This window comes from Oncorhynchus keta, chromosome 28 (genome assembly GCF_023373465.1).
Source record: "Oncorhynchus keta strain PuntledgeMale-10-30-2019 chromosome 28, Oket_V2, whole genome shotgun sequence".
Lineage (NCBI taxonomy): Eukaryota > Metazoa > Chordata > Actinopteri > Salmoniformes > Salmonidae > Oncorhynchus > Oncorhynchus keta.
Window position 1 is genome coordinate 58,221,711 of NC_068448.1, and position 20,142 is coordinate 58,241,852.

Genomic DNA, 20,142 nt, shown 5'->3' on the forward strand with positions numbered 1-20,142 from the left:
AGAGGAAAAAAAACGACTGGCAAAAGACAACACAATAACATAATTGTGACAGAAATAGATTAGGAAGAAAAACCGTATTACATCTGTAGCCTAGTATAGTGCAGTGTAGCCTACTAAAGTAGAAAGCAAATATGGAAATGTTATACCTATATAAATGTCTTATTGGTTTACTTGAAGATTTCGTTGTAACTTTTTTTTAAAAGTGTCTATAAAATCCTTACCAGAGAACATATGCGCAAATAGCATTAGTAAAAGCAAATAATGGCATAAATGTGGACAATCTGTCAACCTACTGTATGTGTGTTATGTCAGTGACTTACTGGAAGTTTAGGTCATCTACAAATATTTATCCTGCCGATGGACGGGTCCAAAGGGATGAAAGTTGTGGGGGAAAACGGAAGCTGCGTGGAGGACACGGGGATAATTATTTACATTATGAAGAGAAGTGTCCAGTCCTCGACGAGCTCGCGGCTCGGGCTACATCTATTTAAAAGCTCAACAACCTACGTGTCTTCAAAATGACGCGGACGTGGGGCACTGAGCGTTCTATAGTGAAAGGACCGCGGCAAGGAGGGGGTCTGGCAAATTCTGTCCACGGATTGGAAGTTGGATTTGGAAGGGGCGTGATATATTACACACCTCTGGGCAAGGATAGGTAAGTACACCCGTGAGGCGGAGTGAATACGACATTTCGGGGCGGGTCTAGGATATAATTCACAGCCACACATTTTGAATGGTGTATTTACAATTTCTGTAATATTTAGTTCCTTCTAGAAGACATGGGCAAACATGAACAACGAACACATACAGTCACCTCTAGGAATAAAACAAGTTATATTATATTCTAAAGACTGAGTTAACCAATATAGAAAATAGATTTTATTTGCACCAAAAAAACTTTCAACAACCACACTGTATCTTGAATGTCCTATTCATCCTCTTACAACAACTTGAATAACTTTTTTCCTCTCCTTTTTGGAGAGTCTCCAATTCATTATTGAACCCTGAACATGCACTTGCCTGGAATGTATGGCTGTAATGTATGTTCATTGATGAAGCAGTTTACAAGTTCACAGTGGGTGCTTTCATTTCAACGACCCCTAGATGTCTCTCTAGTCTTGCCCTCTGTAGCTCTCTCTCTACTCTGTAGAATGATGGATCTTTTTTCTAAATTTAATTGAGTTTAGGCTGTTTCCTTTCCTCTAAACGCACATGACCATCCTGTGATTTTCTATCCGTCTCCCAAAACAGGCCTCAGAACTTCGTTGTTGGTGTTGTGAATGTGTTACTTGGATACTGCTTCAAAAAATATTACTTTTCACAAGATGCATTTGGCAGGGTGGATCCTTGCGGTGGCACTAGTTTTTGGGACCTCAAATCTCAAGATCACATCCGCGGGACCTCTCCATGCACAATGCAAAGTAGAATGGTAAGCTACTGTTTGACCATTACTATGCTATTACTATATGTCTATGTTTTGACCAGATGGTGCATGCTGTTTTTATTGCGGTGCTGGATGTTAGTAAAACAAATTGTTGCTGTTGTTCACTCTTGCTGTTTTATGGTCTGACCCATACCCGAGTGGCGCAGCGGTCTAAGGCACTGCTAGAGGTGTCATTACAGACCCTGGTTCGATTCCAGGCTGTATCACAACCGGCCGTGATTGGGAGTCCCATAGGGCGGCGCACAGTTGGCTCAGCGTCGTCCGGGTTTGGCCGGGGTTGGCTGTCATTGTAAATAAGAATTTGTTCATAACTGACTTGCCGAGTTAAATAAAATAAATACAAACATATGATCTGATGGACATGCCCCTCATGATGACTAATAATTTATTATAGCTCTTTGTGCAAAATGACTCCAAATAAAAATCTATATCTTTACAAAGTGCTGATTTATTACAACCACTTGTGAATTGAATTAGCAGTTCTGTTAGGCCCAGTTGAACACTACCCTCTGTTTCCACAAGATGGTGCCAGTGCCATTTTACCTGAAATGACTGTGGTGGACACTAGTAATGAGTAGCTTCTGGGGCCCAAGCTTCTCAACTAGACAAGCTGATGGCCCGACGAGACTAAGTATTAAGCCTCGTCATCGATGTGTTTCTATGTTCTGGGTCCTACTACAGGTATTTTGGGATCCCCTGTAGACAGGTCTATGAAGGTCTGGTCACTCAGATCAAGCATTGGAGGACCATGTCCAGCTGTGTGATGGGGGGACAGAGGTGCCTCTACAAGGTATGGTGTGTGTGTGTTTTTATATCGTATAATTACTTGTGTGTGTTTAGGGTTGCAAAAGAAGAGTATATTACTGGTAACTTTCAAAGTTGAAACGTTCACAAGCCTTTTATGGAATTTTCAAAACATGTAAAATATATAAAATCATAAATTGAGATTATTTGAATCTAAAATATTGTAACAAAGCTGTAAAACATGATCCTAAATCAGTGGAGGCTGCTGAGGGGAGAACGGCTCATAATAATGTCCAGAATGGAGCAAATGGAATGGCATCAAACACCTTGAAACCGTGTGTTTGATGTATTTGATACCATTCCGCTCCCGTCATTACCACGAGCCCATTCTCCCCAATTAAGGTGCTACCAACCACCTGTGACCTAAATATAATCAATCAACTTAGTGAATACCGTTGGTGTTTAATGTGAGGGTTTCGCCATGAATTATCCTTTATATTTTTACTCAACTTTATTTACTCTGTCAATATGTGATTGTTGTAAATGTTTTGGTGCCAAACTGGTGGCAGTTGTCAAAAAAGTAAGTTGTTGGAAAAGTTCATTTGAAATTGTCATTGTTTAGATGCTTTTTTAAAATTAATTTAGCTGTTTTCTCTTGAATTCATATTTTATATGAATATATATTTTCAGTTATTTAAGTATAAATTGCCAAAGTTACCATATATTACCATAGATTGCCATAGATTACCTGTTAATGACCAAAAGTAGAGAAAATTCCAGTAACTTTGGTAAAATACTGGTAGTTTTACAACCCTATGTGTGTTGCATATTTCCGACTACAGACTATGACCCGTCTACAATCTCTCTCTTGATCTCTTTCTCTTTATCTCTTTCTCTTTATCTCTTTCTCTCTGCTCCCCAGCTCCAGGCAGCCTCTATCCACTTCATAGCAGCCAAACACACCACACCATTTAAGAAGACTGTCGATGACCTGACGTTCCGTCTGGTCTCCTTTGAGTTCTTCACCCACTGTCACGTCTCGGTAGGAGGGATATTCTCTGATCCTGTTGTCATTTCTATACATCCATATGACATATAAGGACAATAATATAATGTGTAGGCTTACTTAGGGATCACATCTCTTTTTGTGGGTTATCTGTAGCTAACACTACCGTAACATGTCTCAGGTCTTAAACACTTCTTCTAACCAGAATCGTTCTTTCTCTGCAGGCCATGTCTGTCTCAGAGAGCTGGTATGCCATTAGAGATCACGGCACAAACTACTGCAACCTCTATAATCTCATGGAAGGTGAGATGGTTAACTCCAATACATATATTGGATCATCTGCACATGAATGATAAAATGTTGTCACTAATTGTTCTCCTTGTAATTAAAACAGGAAGTGGCCTTACAGATGCCCCTGGATACAAGGAGATAACGAGTGACTTCCTGTGTACCCAGCGGTCCTCTGCTGACTGCACTGTATACTGACACCATGATGGCCCATGGTTCATATTGCATGGCAACAGCTTGCTCACCGTCAGATCAGTCCTCATCATCTGACAGTGTTAGCAGCACCGCATTTTATACACACACTGCTTTTGTTTTCTTTAAAGGTCTTCTTTTTTTGTTTGATCCATTAATTCTTATGCTGTATCTTTTTATCCTTGTTATTTTTTTTTTAACTTATCGATTTAAAATGATTGTTATTGTACGGTAACTGCCCATCTTGTAATGAAGCAATGAAGTCAAAAGGTTCAAGTAAGGAGTAGTGAGGTAAAAGTTTAATCTGTAAGGTCTTTCCTGCTGTCTCAAGCCGGGAGAAAACGTAGTTGTAAATATAGTTCTCCTTTCATTCTATACCTCTTGAGGTGAGTCGCGTTCTGAGGGGCATCGTTCTTTTTGACACCTAAACCAGTTTTCCTCTTAAAAGCAATGGTGCCGGGGTAAAAAAAACAAAACACAGTGAGCTATGTGAATTGCAGGGCAGGTTTTTATTAGCACAGCAATATGGTCAGCTGGGCTTTGCCATCCATCACAGCGAAGGCTTTTCAGATCACTGCTAGAAGACACTTTGCCACGGACATCAATGTCTATGGCTGCATCCCAAATGTCAACGTATTCCCTATATAGTGCACTGGTTTTGACATAGGCCCACAGGGTGCACTTTATAGGTAGATGGTGCCATTTGGGAGTTAGACAGTCTATGCTTTAGTTTAGCCATATAGCTTTCCTCTCTTGCCAATAGGTGGCAGTGTCTGCAAGCTCCTTTGTCTTGTTACGGTTATCTGCACAAATGGACTTTTTATTATCATTAAACCACAGCAATTCCAACATTTCAAAGAAAAGTTGTATGCATTTCACTATGGATAGAGTAAGTGGACTAGGAAGAGAGCAGACATTGCATAAAGACTATTGCTTTGACTTTTCATTTTTCCAGCACATACGAACCACCACGCTTCACAGCTTAAGGGCATAGATTTCCCTGCTTTCTGAAGAAGTGTAACATAACCGAATGATGTGTACTCAAAGAGATCAACAAATTGTTTAATTCTGATAGTAAGTAGACTATTATTTTCTGTCACTGTGTTATCCAATATAATGATTGAATTGAAACAGCTCTTCAGCTAACACGGACACTACGGTAATATCAGGGCTTAAATTGGGATAGTGGTCGTGGAACTGACTTCAAAATGAATAGGCTCTGAGAGATCATTTTTAATTGACAGTTTTATGTCCATCTGACAGTTAGCATCGTCCTGTCCTCCATCCAAATGTGGATGAACGCTGTTCCACTTCATATTCCATCCGGTCCAATTTAACAGCTGTTTATTTAATGTGTATGTTGTAACACATGCAAATAGTTTTTGTTTTACGTGTGTCAAGTTACAGATATTTTGAAAGCATGGCCAAACTCTCATTCACTATGTTTTTTGGGGGGAACAGGATGTATTATGACTTCTTCCCTGTGGCATCAGTATTTTGGAGTGCATATGATCCTACGCTGTGTGCATATGATCCTACGCTGTGTGCATATGATCCTACGCTGTGTGCATATGATCCTACGCTGTGTGCATATCTTCATGCGTACGTTGTTGTATGTGCCCTTTCAACGGGTGCTTTACATGGTTAGACAGGACAGGCCCATGAGAGTGCATTCCCTTTTCCTGCCCACATAACACAAAGAGTGGTGAATTCCCTCTTATTAAAACTGAAATGACCCCAAAAAATCATAGCCTGGAATCTAAACTGATATGCTCAATTTCACCATTAAAACAGAACATATCAGTTTGGATTCCAGGCTATCAAAATCCTGCCCAAAACAACGATTTTGACAAGGGGCCCCAGGGACATCAGGGGCCTTATAGTCCCTGTCTGAGATGTCTGCCTGGTGCTATGTCCGAAATGGCACCCTATTCCCTATATAGTGCACACATGTTGATGAGAACCCTATGGGCCCTGATCAAAAGTAGTGCACTACATAGGGAATAGGGTGCCATTTGGAAGGAAGCCATGACAAGGTCCAGAGTGGCAGGGGGACGAGGTAATTACAGGCTGTGTATTGAACAATATTGAGAAGCACAACAATACCATCTATAAATCACCATTGAGAGTATGAGAGCCACGCTGGGTCCAGGATCTCAAGGACAAAACAGGCTGTCCCCTCTAGCCGGAAGGGAACCAACCTTGTAAAAAGTGTCTGCTCGCTTTATACAAGGCAGTGTTATTGTTGTGGACTGTAACCCACATACTACCTTTCCTTAATGGTTAAACTGTTAGGATTTGTTTTGGTGTAATTCACAATTAAATATAGTTGATGCATAATGTTTTACAGTATATGAAGAGAACTAGGTTTCTTTCACAAACCGTTGGCTCAAAGTAAGAAAGGACCTAACATGACACAAGCTAATAGTAATTAGCGAATGTGTCTCCCTGTATTATACACATTGACACACAACACCTCCCTATAGGAGTCTAAGGAGCAGAGATCTCTATCTCCACTACACTGAGTGTATGCTAGTTCTCTGTGAGGAGATGCCAGAGCGGATCCATCACTCTGGTTCCACCACTCTCATTAGCTGTGACAGAACATTAGCTCAGTGGAGGAGTGGAGAATGGAGCTAGTATGGTTCTAGAGCGGGAGGGTTCCGTTACATATGACCATGTGACCCAGTCACTAGCATTAAGGATCACCCTGCCTCAGATCACCACATTCATACTGTGACGGCTTGTGTGTGTGTGTGTGTGTGTGTGTGTGTGTGTGTGTGTGTGTGTGTGTGTGTGTGTGTGTGTGTGTGTGTGTGTGTGTGTGTGTGTGTGTGTGTGTGTGTTAATGCCCCTTGAGATCCATCTGAGTTGGTATGGATCTATTGTATGATATGATCTTCCCCAAACCTCTCATTTACAAAATGTCTTCGTTCTTTTGACGCCCTTATAGCAGCAGTGCAAATGATATGTGAGAATAGAGCCATGCAGCGTGGTGTGTGTTCTTTAACACAGTGGGACACAAACATACCTGACAGTGTTTAAGCTGTCACCTCCAGCTAGCTAACCCCACTTGGCTTTCTTCCACTGAGTGTGTTTGTCACACACACACACACACACACACACACACACACACACACACACACTGTCTTCTTATAATTTTGAACTCTTGTATGGCTCTGTCTATTAATTTGAGTGGTAGCATTTCTCCAACCCCATCCCAGACGTTTTTACCTAAACAGTGGTGGGGGTGCCAGCTTTGTAATTTGATTGAACTGCAGCTCTGTTCAAAAAAATATCTACCGTATGTATTATAGGTACAGTAACAGTCTGTCTGAAAGGCTAACAGTTTTAAATACAATTTGTTGTCCTTTTAAAGAAGACAAATAAAGTAATACATTCCTTAGAAAATGTTTATGAATCAAGTTGACTTAAAATAAGTTATATTGGTCTTCTAATATTTCAACTATAATGCATTTTTTTGTGGCTCTCAACACCTGTTCACCTTGTACATTGTATTTCATTCAGCCTATTTATAAAGCCGCTGACACCTTTCAATGACTCAATATTTCCGCATTAGAAGTGTTTGTATAAAATCCAATTCAATCCAAACATTTTGATCTAGTCATTGATTTATGTCTTGCTTATTGTGGCCTAAATAATAAAGGGATGTCCTTCTGAATGTTTTATAGCCATGGCTACACTGCAACGATCATACCAGTTCCACATTAAAATGCAGAACAGCATTCCAGAACCCTGAGTGTTCCATGTCTGTCTGTAGGGTCCCATCGGTCATCTAGGACTGGGATCGCCTCTCCAGTGATTTCTCCTTTCCCCATCTGTGGTAACTTTAATGAAATACCTCTTTCACATGATTTCATTTAGCCAGTACGCTAATGGCTAGGGAAGTAATAATTACATTCAAATATTAATCTGGGGCCGGAGGACAGAGTGATGAATCATACACACGCCCTGTTGTCCAACATGGCCTTACCGTCGTCTTTACGTCTCCTTCTGTCTGACTAGACAGATTAGAATGACAAATAATTGTAATTCCTTATTAAATCGAGGAGGGCTGGGCCAAGGCGGAGATTTGAAAAACCCTATTGGAGGGGGTGTGGCAGGGGAGGGGTGTGTGTGTGCGCATGTGCATATGTGTGCGTGTCTATTCTTTGGGAGAAACCCAAATGGGGGCCTTACTCTGTGGGTGCTGTAGTGCACCCAACAGCACAACTTCAAAAACAACAATCCCACAGCCACCTTGCAAAGCTGGGCTGGGGTCGTATGTATAAAGCATCTCAGATTAGGAGGGCTGATCTAGGATCAGGTTCTTTCTGTCCATGTAATCTTATTAATTTGGATCTCAAAGGAAAAAACTGATCCTAAATCAGCACTTCTACAGTACTTTGAGATGTTTGATACATACGGCCCCTGGGCTTATCAGCTTCTGTGATCACATAAGTTGTAATAAACTTTCCTCCTCCAGACAAGCCGGGAGCCTGGGAGACAGCCACGTTGAGGACTCATTACCGTAGGCCAGCATTACCCAGGAGACAATGCGTCACTCCTCCCCAACACCACAACCAGTGCTCCAAAACCTTCGCCTGTCAGTCGTCATCGGCAATACGCTGTCAGAACCCCCCCTCTCCCGCCCCCTTCCGTCTGGTTGATAACTGTCCAGCCCGAATTTTAAGGCGGATTAAAGCTATTATGACTACTGGTGGTTGTGTCTTCCATTTAACTCTGTGTTGTTTACCACAGCTTAGGGATCAATACCTTCCAGAGGGTTGCTAGACTTGAGGGTGACGTTGACACCTAATTACCAATATGTGAGTATGATTATTGTCCTGTAAACAGTCTGTTGTGGTTTGTTTGTGTGGGCGGACCTGATTGCACACAGGAGGTTCTTCTGAATCACTTCAACTGGAAGGAAATGGTTTGCTACAATGGCCAGGGCCAGGTGTGAGTTGGCAAAAGACTACTCAGAGTACTCATAGTCATTTTATCCCCCAACTTACTCAGATATACTGGATCACTTATACCGACTAACAACAAATATGTGTTATTGTCACATACACCAGATGGGTGCAGTGAAATGTGTTTTACAGGGTCGGCCATAGTAGTACGGCATCCCTGGAGCAAATGAGGGTTAAGTGCCTTGCTCAAGGGCACATCGGCAGATTTTTTACCTTGTCAGATCAGGTATTCCAACCAGCAGGCTTTTGGTTACTGGCCCAACACTCTAACCACTAGACTACCTACCGTGCAAATATTATGGTGTTCTATTAATGCATTTATAATGTGTTAATTAGGTCAGATTTAATGTACGTTGCATAAAGTGATTCTACAAAATAATGACTTATCAGCCTTAGAAAGGTATGATACAAGGTATGATAATGTTAGATAAGTCTAATAATCTTGCTTGTGCTGATTTGGTAGGATCTGAGCTGCAGGACAGGGTAGGTTTGGCTGCTGCTCTATCCCTCCTCTCCCCAGCTCTGTCTAAATACACACCCTCTGTTCTGTTACCATGTGGTCCAACAGCCATCATTCAGTTTCCCCTCGCAGACACAGCGCTATCAGTCATCTGCCACCCGTGGGCCTGAATACCCTAACACCCTAACACGCATACGTTCGGGCTGGGGGATCACTCACAAGGAGTTTGGAAATGATTGCATCTCCGCAATGTCTTTAAGGAGGGGTTGAGGAGGTGGTGGGCTGGGTGGAGGGATGGATGGATCCGAGAAGAGGTGGAGAGGTGAAGGGGTGGAGAGTTGAAGAGGGGGGGGGGTGAGTCGAATGGGTAAACCTAGGTGAAGGCTGGACACTCGTGCAGGGAGAGAGCGAGAGAGCGAGAGCGAGAGAGTGGGAAGGAGGTATTGGAAGGTATGGACAAAGGGAGGGAGGAATTGAAGGGATGTATTGTTGCTGTCTCATGGAGGTGTGGGTGTAGTTCATCACTCTGGACCCTTGGTGATAGAAGGGCCTTGTTCAAGCCTCCATTTGAAATCTGTGGGTCAGATGTCCAGGTTTGCCCGTGTCCCCTGCCCTCTGGGGTGGTCAGAACACAGGTGACAGGAATGGAGATTGCTCTTTTGTTCCTCATTAAAAACACCTTACGCTCCCATGTCACCTTACGCTCTTACGCCTGATCCCTATGGATGAGAATAGGATGGATCTCTCATTTTGTCAATTGCTTGTGTTGCATTTTGAATGCTGGGTTCTTATAATTGATTGACTCAGAGACTAAACAAATGTCTTCAGCTTTGCAGGAAACAAATGCAACCCAAACAGGATGGACAAAGCCTTTATCTATGTGTCTCTGTGGTGTATTATAGTCCTTCTGAGTAGTGTCAGGGTGAACAGGATATTCTAAACCCCCAGCAGGAAACAGCATGGTGAGTGACCTCATCAGTCAGTCACTAATTGCTATGATTTTCTCTGGTTTGATAGGACTTCTGCCTCACCCACACAGAGCTGATCCTGGTCCATTAATCACACATGAATACCTGTCACTGTGAGAGGCTGCACTCGTCCAACAACCCTCTGACAGCCAAGGTCCTGACGACCAGGGAAAATGAGCATGGGAGAGAGTACTGGGGAAGAAATGACACCCTATTCATTACACTCTTTAGAAAAAAGGGTACCAAAAGTGTTCTTCGGCTGTTCCCATAGGAGAACCCTTTTTGCTTCCAGGTAGAACCCTTTTTGCTTCCAGGTAGAACTCTTTTGGGTTCCATGTACAGGTTTCTACATGGAAGTAAAAAGGGTTCTACCTGGAACCCAAAGGGTTCTTCAAAGGGTTATCCTACGGAGACAGCTTAAGAACCCTTTTAGGGCCCATACGGCTCTGGTCAATAGTAGTACACTGTGCAGAGAATAAGGTGTCATTTTGGACGTAGCCATGGAAAGTTAAACGGAGGGTTATGGGTAACAAGTGTCACTCCTTGAAATGTAGTTTTGATCTCTATAAGTAAGGTCACCAGTGTGTGGATCGTTCATCAAGAAAACAGATTTCAGGTTTTACTGCTCTTGTTTTTTATTATATTTGGCAGCCTCAAATAATCTATCATCTTTGTTTATCTCGCAGGTCATTCCTGCAGTGGGAAATAGTCATTTGCGGAAACCTCTTCATACCTCCATGCCTCTAACCTCCCCTCAACCTTATCTAAAGAGTGTCTCACTCTGCCTATACCATGCCTCTAATATCACCCCATCAACTCTATGAAAACTGCCTATACCAGTGGTGAGTTATGAAGTCCCTCACACATGGTAAATATTACCTCTGCCCACCCCCTGCAACACCCCATAAGCCCTCCAGACAAATGCTAGCTTAGCGAGACCATCAGGGCTTTAAATGCTGGCCATAAAGAAGGAGAAGACAGAGAGAGAGAGGTGGAAGAGGAGGAGGAGGTGGAGGCAGGGAGCTAAAATGAACATATGGAATATTATGGTGGAGAGGTGGAGATTCCTCAGGCCAAACACACACACACACACACACATAGATAGACCTGAGAGAGAGCGAAAAATGGGGTCTGTATGTTCCGATTTATGACTCGTCCTTTAAGTCGGGGTTTCAAATTGGCCGGTGGTCAGAGAGTGATGAGTGCATGACATTTATTGGAGCCGGGGGACCTGGGTAAACTGTCAGTGAAGAGGGCGGCTCTGCCCGGGCACCATGTGCGGCGCGCGGCTATTGAAGGTTATGTTGAAGTCTGTGTCATTAAGAAGACAGACCCACTGTCAGGAAACATATCCTCCTCGGGTTTCCCCTCTCCTCTGCTTCTCTCCAGGCAGAAACAGGCAGAAATCTATCAGCCGTCGGTGAGAGAAATCCTTTTATTAAGAAATAAAAGGGAGAAGTGGTCTACCCACCACAGTGTCATCCATTTTGGCAGCTCTGCCTCTGTAATAACTTTGTCTCTGAGGCTGCCTGCTGCCCAGCCCGGCTGCACATAGAGAGAGATATGACATTTACCCTGGAAGCATGTGGGTCTATCTCAAGAGAGAAAGAGGGAGTTTTGTTACAGTACAAAGCTGAAACCTTGGCGCTGATTTAAAAGTCTCACAAATAATGATGTTGTCAGGTTGGTTATTTATAAGAATTGTCAAAAGGAATGTGGCCTATTTCATTTCAGGTGAAAGAACTATGTCTTTAGCTCAGCTAGCCAAGTGGCAAACATTTTACGTGTCACTGGAGTCCCCTGAGCTTGTATAATGTTGACAGCATATCGTAGAACCCCTAAGTTCTCCCCCTGACCAATCAGATGTCCTGTTTGTTTAACATGAAGCAGTGTCCCAGCGAATGAGAGCAGGGCCATCAGAGAGAAGATGATCACATTAATTATTCAATATAGAAAAGCCAATTTTCTCTCAGATCTAACCTTTACCCGGCGAATCGCCTCTGCCCGTGTGTGTGTGCGTGCGTGCGTGTGTTTGTGTGTGTATATGTGTCTGTGTACACTCTGATTACGTCCTCGTTGCCACTGTGCGAATAGCTTTTAATGTCCCCATTGCCAGCTCACACCTCTCCACCCACTCTGTTTATTAAAATACGTCCATCGTTAAGAGAGCAAATAGAACCAGGATATTAGAATATTATGGCAAGGGTTGGGAAGTGTAAATATCAAGGTTATTGCTTTGATAACGCATAGGGGTTATGCGTTACATCCTCAATGGGCAACATAATATTAGTCAAGTGAGTTTTCCATTTGGGCTGAAAATGGGTTGAGTACATTGAAATAACACAAAACCTCCACAAAAACACTTAATGGGAAAGCATAAAGGCTGCACACGAGTACATTGCATTCTGTCAGATGAAATTAGTGTGTCAAAAGTGTTGACAAAGGAGATTTTATTCTCTGCTTTGTTGTGATATCACTTTGAGAGAGAGGGGGAGAGAAAGAGAGAATGAAAGAGGGAGACAGAGGGAGACAGACAGAGAGAGGGGGGTAATAGAGAAAGTGGAACGAAGAGAGAGAAACAAAGAGAGAAAATGAGGATTAAAAAAAAAGAAACATTGCAGCATGGATTGCATGGGTGGCGATGGCCAACGTATGATGCGCCCTAGTGCTCGGTCCCACAGCTGAGCCACAGGGGCGATTTGTCACCTTAAAGCTCATTAATCACTGAATCGAGTTTTGAGGGGGGCTGTGCTGTGCATTGAGGGGATTGGGGACTAAGCAAGCAGGGTCACCCCATCCATCCAGGACCCATGCTGGAGCACCCAGGGACCTGCAAGGTCAGGATCAAGGCAGGGAGAGGAGCTGTATGGGCTGGGTTGGGGCTGGGTTTGGCTGAGCTGGGGCTAAGGCTGGGCTGAAGCTGGGATCACACTGCCAACTCAACCCAGATCCTAAGGTACCTGTCACTTTTCCACTGTGTGATATTTGGTGTAGTCGGCAAGATCTGGGCCTCAGAGTGGGCAGTTGTAAAGTAGGGGTTCATTTTATATGCTTTTTCTTTTTTGTGTTTTGTCTCTACTGCACTCTGCCTGCTCAACCCAGATCCTAAAGAACCTGTCAATGTTCACCTTCTGACACATGTACTGTACTGTACTGTATTGCACTGTACGTGCAATGACACCTTTTCTCTATGGGCAGCTAGCTACTGTATCCACAAACGCACTCCTCTCTATGTAACATGGTCCCCTTTCTTCGTATTATTCTGTCTAAATGGCAGTAGAGAACACCACCAGCAGAGTGGTCCCACTGGTCTCATCTGAAAACAGAGCACTACACAGGAGCTTTATTGGGGTATCGAGCCAGAGCAAGGGGCTCTCACTAGCATGGCGTGTAAGACATACGGTAGATGTGGTTGGTCTGACAAATGTGTCTTGTGGTTTCCTCTCTTTGTCTTTACTGCCTGCACTAAATATGCAAAAGTATGTGGACACCCCTTCAAATGAGTGGATTTGGCTATTTCAGCCTCACCCGTGGCCAGGCCTAATTGCCCAACATCAGTGCCCGAACTCATTAATGCTCTTGTGGTTGAATGGAAGCAAGTCCCCGCAGCAATGTTCCAACATCTAGTGGAAAGCCTTTCCAGAAGAGTGGAGGCTATTATTGCAGACAAACTCCATATTGTTGCCCAAGATTTTGGAATGAGATTTTGCGACGAGCAGTTGTCCACATACTTTTGGTCATATCGTGTATCTATTTAATGGACTTGCATTTTTTTTAAACAGTGTCCAGAGAGCATGAAGGCAACGTGAAGTGCGTCACTGGGTTTTGAGTGAGTGACCCAAGTGGGAGAAAGACGACAACTCTAGGTCGACGGTATCACAGCCCTCCATCTCTGGCCTCTCAAAAGACTGAATGTTAGCTAAAAGGAGGAGTGCAGGCGAGGGGCCAATGAAGGTCTGTACTGTATCAGATCTCTGACTCCATAGAAGCATTGCTCTTCGGGGCTATAGAAAGATATCAACACACTGTAGTGTCTCTGTATGAGAGTAGCAAACGGCTAACCTTAGTATACAATCGGCCTGAGGGCTATCAGGTCGGACCATCTCTGAGTCTTTGGCTAGCGCTGTAAGAGGACAAAGTGGGGACACTGGGGGCACAGAGTGTGTGACAGGTCTCTGTCAGAAATGAAAAGAGCACAGCCTCAAAGAGATACAGGGGAAGGGAAGGGTGGAAAGAGTCAGGGTCTAGATATGATATGAATGGCATTGTAGGGATTGAGTGGGTCTGTGACGAGTGTTGCCTTTTCAATGTGTGTGTGAGACAGAGGTTTGTGTGGTGGCTTTTTGAAAGCATGGAGTCTGGTACCTTAGAAATCAAATCAAACAAATTGTATTGGTCACATACAAATATTCTGCAGATGTTATTGCGGGTGTAGCTAAATGCTTGTGTTCCTAGTTCCAGCAGTGCAGTAATATCTAACTAAATGCTTGTGTTCCTAGCTCCTTCAGTGCAGTAATATCTAACTAAATGCTTGTGTTCCTAGCTCCTTCAGTGCAGTAATATCTAACTAAATGCTTGTGTTCCTAGCTCCAGCAGTGCAGTAATATCTAACTAAATGCTTGTGTTCCTAGCTCCAGCAGTGCAGTAATATCTAACTAAATGCTTGTGTTCCTAGCTCCTTCAGTGCAGTAATATCTAACTAAATGCTTGTGTTCCTAGCTCCAGCAGTGCAGTAATATCTAACTAAATGCTTGTGTTCCTAGCTCCAGCAGTGCAGTAATATCTAACTAAATGCTTGTGTTCCTAGCTCCAGCAGTGCAGTAATATCTAACTAAATGCTTGTGTTCCTAGCTCCAGCAGTGCAGTAATATCTAACTAAATGCTTGTGTTCCTAGCTCCAGCAGTGCAGTAATATCTAACTAAATGCTTGTGTTCCTAGCTCCAGCAGTGCAGTAATATCTAACTAAATGCTTGTGTTCCTAGCTCCAGCAGTGCAGTAATATCTAGCAATTCACAACAATACACACAAATCTAAAAGTAAAAGAATGGAATTAAGAAATATATACATATTAGGACGAGCAATGTCGGACTGGATGTACAGACATTATATACATTATGGACAGTATGTAGATAGAATATTTAGTATATCTGTATAATACGTAGTATAGAATAGTATATATACAGCAATAGGATGGCATTAACTAGAATACAGTATATACATATAAAATGAGTAGAACAGTATGTAAACATTATTAAAGTGACCAGTGATTCCATGTCTATGTAAATAGGACAGCAGCCTCTAAGGTGCAGGGTTGAGTAACCGGGTGGTAGCCGGTTGTGACAGTGACAAAGTTCAGGGCAGGGTACCGGGTGGAGGCTGGCTAGTGATGGCTATTTAACAGACTGATGTCCTTGAGATAGAAGCTGTTTTTCAGTCTCTCGGTCCCAGCTTTGATGCACCTGTACTGACCATGCCTTCTAGATGATAGCGGCGTGAACAGGCCATGGTGCGGCTGGCTGGTTGATGTACTTGATGATCTTCTTGGCCTTCCTGTGACATCGGGTGCTCTGGGTGTCCTGGAGGGCAGGCACTGTGCCCCCCGATGATGCGTTGGAATCTTGTCTTTAGCAGAATGTTGTAAGTCACAGACATGTTCACAGAGGGCTGGTCTCCCCCATCCCTTAACGTCTCACACACACATTCACTCCTCTGTACGCTGTTCATTAACCTTGTCCTATGTACACAAATCTTTTTCCATGTGCAGGCCTTTTCAGGGATTGTCAAAGTTCATTTCCACCTCTATTATGGAAGAAGCCTACCTCGTTGTACACACGGATCCTGTGTGTCCCTGTTCTATCTGGATCAGCCAGCTAAATAACTCTTCTTTTTTTTTACCTTTCTGTTTTGATAACCTCAGGGAAAGAGGAGAGGACATCCCGTAACCTCCACAGGACCGGAGATGTCTCCACGCTATCCACCTCTCTCTGGAAGATTTATCACACCGTAAACCATTTTCCTTCTGAGATTGACTCGGCTCACCTTTGTGGCATCAGCCTGTTTTTTTTTTTTACGGACACCATTCAGGTCTAATTGATGGCTTACCATCTCTTTTCCCCCTTGTCATGGAGGGTTTATAGGGCCTGTAAAACAGGAGACACAGTGACACAAATGGGATGCAGCGCAAACTTCTGTCAGACGGACAGGGAGGGACGCGAGACTGGCTGTTCCCCCGACGAGACACAATAGCTCATATGACAGCCCTGACGATTCAAATCTATGTTGTGTTTTCATTCCTCTTTTTTTTTACACTGTTTTCCCAAGAAACCCACAGGCACTTTCCGTGTGGTTCAAGCTCTTGGTTGCTCCAAAACCCTGGACACAGGGCATAACTTCATTACTCCATCTTCTCTATCCCTGATCAATAATGCACACAGCTACTGATTGCATGTTTGTCCGGAGGTATTTGTTTATAATAATGGGTTTGGCCCCGCTGAGTCAGTTCTATGAACAACCTGACCGTCATCAAACTTTATCATCCCTATTGTTTGATAGGATAACTAAAATATTAGATCTGTTCGCATGGTGCTAGCTAATCACACTAACCAAACAGCGTTTTACATTCACTTTATCTTCTCTTAACAATGTGACATAATTATCACTGTTGTCACGCCCTGGCCATAGAGAGGTTTTTATTCTCTATTTTGGTTAGGCCAGGGTGTGACTAGGGTGGGCAGTCTAGTTTCTTTATTTCTATGTTTTCTATTTCTTTCTTTGTTTGGCCGGGTGTGGTTCTCAATCAGAGGCAGCTGTCTATCGTTGTCTCTGATTGAGAATCATACTTAGGCAGCTTTTTCCCCACCTGTGTTTAGTGGGTATTTTTGTATTTTGTGTTTGCACCAGACAGAACTGTTTTGTGTTGTTCCACGTTGTTATTTTGGTTCAGTTTGAATACGTATCATGAACACGTGCAGCGGTTTAATCCTCTTCTGCAGACGAGCGTGACAACTATTGCATGAGAAAAGTGTGGTGTTTTCAACATCAACACTTTTACATAGAAATGAACTGTTTCCTTTTACCTGCTTTTTCTACTAAAATCACCACCGTTTCTCTGCCAGTGTTTGAACTACAGAGTAAAGAGGGGAAAGTTGCCTCATGGGGGTTCAGTTCAGTAAACTGTGAACAAGGCCCAGACTGAGAGACCCAGGCCAGTGAAACCAGAGGCATCCATCTTCAGTGTTTGTGGCCCATGTCTTTTAATGAACTGTCTGGGAATCTGCTTTGTCTTCTAAAAGGGATTGCATCTAATTGTGGTTCAAATTAAAGACCCTAATGAAACCAGCTCCACAGCCCATTCATCACCACTAACAAGGGGAACTGTACACCGCTTAGTACAGAGAGACATTGGTTGCATCCCAAATGGCACCTATCCCCATAGGAGTCGATTCCAACTTAGGCGTGTATGCCTTTCCTATGCACTTCTCAGTCGTTGGTATTCAGACTTAGCCTACCTTATTCAGTTGTGTAATGCGCTCTTCAGGTGTGGCTACCTTGCACACTCTGAATACATTTCATTCAACTGCTGAAAACCCTCCCACTTGCTGGCCAGCAGATTTTGTGGTGGCGTTTTCATTGAATAGGTTTTTCGGTACATTTATCTTAAGCCATCCCTTTAAATACAGTGTGCCTTTTACATAGTTAGACTTTTTTTCTACAGACTCACTAGATTAGGGAAGTGAACAGGTTGAGAATATCAGGGATCAATGAAAGAAAGCCATACAAAAATATAAACGTAACATGCAACAATTTCAAATATTTAACTGAGTTTATTATAAAGGTGAATTTCTATGGTGAAAATTATCTTCCCCAAACGTGAAACTCACACGCTGCTTATGTGTGCAGTTAGGCTCTACAGCCCCTGTAAAGCCCATTCATGTGCGGCTATGATTCTAAAAAAGCTGCCAAAAATATTGTCACCCATTCAAACTATTCTTGATTTTCTCTTTACATATACTAAATAATATATTTGTGAAATTTCTTTTCATTTAGAATGCACCATTATCATGCACTTGTCTCCAAACAGGGGCAGTGGGGGAAAAATATGTCATCTACGCACTTAAATAGCGAATGGAGGAGCTTTTCTCATGGTTCATTTTCATGCCAGCCAGGTAGCCTATACTCCTGTTGTTAAGATAAGCAATGTGCTTAATATTAGGAAAGTTGAAAAATAAATATATTAGGCCTAGTCAGAAAGCTGATGGGATCCTCCCCTTTTTAATAGAGGTCATCACTCTGTTGTCTAGCTCAATTGCATAGGCCTATAGAAACGTTGCACAACATGAGCTCATAGGCTCTCATGAAGTGTTTGATTAGATTTTCGATCACATTTGCATTGGTGTCAGAGTGATTAGAGGGACAATAAAGTGCTGAGTACCAGGCAGTTAGCAAGTTTGGTAGGCTACTAATGACCAATAACAGCATCAGAGGTTTGAGAAGCCTAATTACTAAACGTTCACGTGGAGTTTGACTGCCTTCATGACTCGTGATCACCAGTGTGGCGGTAATACGGTCACCGCAACAGCCCTAGTGACCACCATTTGCCTCATGCGGCACGGCACATCTCCTTCGCATAGAGTTGATAAGGCTGTTGACTGTGGCATGTGGAATGTTGTCCCACTCCTCTTCAATGGCTGTGCAAAGTTGCTGGATATTGGCGGGAACTGGAACACGTTGTCGTACAAGTCAATCCAGAGCATCCCAAACATGCTCAATGGGTGACATGTCTGGTGAGTTTTCAAGGCCATGGATGAACTGGGACATCTTCAGCTTCCAGGAATTGTGTACAAATCGTTGCGACATTGTGCCGTGCATTATCCTGCTGCACCATGAGGTGATGGCGGCGGATGAATGGCACGACCATGGGCCTCAGGCTCTCATCACGGTACCTCTATGCATTCAAATTGACATCGATAACGTACAATTGTGTTCGTTGACCGTAGCTTATGCCTGCCCATACCATAACCTCACCGCCACCACGGGGCACTCTGTTCACAACGTCGACATCAGCAAACTGCACGCCCACACAACGCCATATTATTATTATTATCTTATTTTTTTTTGAGGGGAGGGGGGTCGAGTTGAGGAGGAAGATTTTTTAAGATACTGTTTGAAGAGGTCGGGATTCAGATGTTTTTGGAAGATGAGCAGGGACTCTGCTGTCCTAGCTTTTGGGGGAAGCTGGTTCCACCATTGAGGTGCCAGGACAGAGAAGAGCTTGGACTGGGCTGAGCGGGACCTGCTCTCCTGTAGGCTTGGGAGGGCCAAGAGACCTGAGGTGGCAGAACGGAGTGCTCGGGTTGGGGTGTAGAGTTTGAGCATAGCCTGAAGGTAGGGAGGGGCAGTTCCTCTTGCACCATGGTCTTGTAGTGGACATCAGATAACTTGGGAAGGTTGAAAACCAGGCGGGCTGCAGCATTCTGGATAAGTTGCAGGGATTTAATGGCACAAGCGGGGAACACAACTCCACTGGTGGAGACACAACTCCACTCCACTCGGAAGGAGCGGCCTGCCAGAGCAGTCTCGGTTGAGTGACCCGTCTTGAAGCCTGACTTGTTAGGATCCAGAAGATCGTTATGAGAAAGTTGATCAGAGACAGCAGGCTCAAGTGTTTTGTAAAGAAAATAAATAAGGGATACAGGTCTGTAGTTTTTGACCTTCAGATAAGTCAAATGTTGGTTTCTTGAGAAGGAGCAACTCGGGCCATTTTGAAGTCAGAGCTTCTCTGACTTCAGTTTCTGCAGAGATTCTTCGGTTTTGCAAACCCACAGTTTCATCATCTTTTATTTTTTTATTTGACCTTTATTTAACTAGGCAAGTCAGTTAAGAACCAATTCATATTTTCAATGACGGCCTAGGAACAGTGGGTTAACTGCCCATTCAGGGGAAGAACGACAGATTTGTACCTTGTCAGCTCTGGGATTTGAACTTGCAACTTTCCGGTTACTAGTCCAACACTCACACAACACAACACTCACACAACCACTAGGCTACCCTGCCGCCCCTGTCC

General features: G+C 43.4%; 1 protein-coding gene across 1 annotated transcript; it reads left to right on the top strand.

Annotated features, from left to right (window-relative positions):
- The first annotated feature begins 302 nt into the window (after positions 1–302).
- On the top strand, positions 303–6,519 carry LOC118361598 (uncharacterized). The gene is made up of 6 exons (XM_035741652.2): positions 303–655; positions 1,252–1,429; positions 2,126–2,234; positions 3,111–3,230; positions 3,419–3,497; positions 3,589–6,519. The coding sequence occupies exons 2-6, from the start codon at positions 1,281–1,283 to the stop codon at positions 3,678–3,680; spliced, it is 549 nt and encodes a 182-aa protein (XP_035597545.1). The 5' UTR covers positions 303–655; positions 1,252–1,280; the 3' UTR covers positions 3,681–6,519.
- Positions 6,520–20,142: the final 13,623 nt, after the last annotated feature.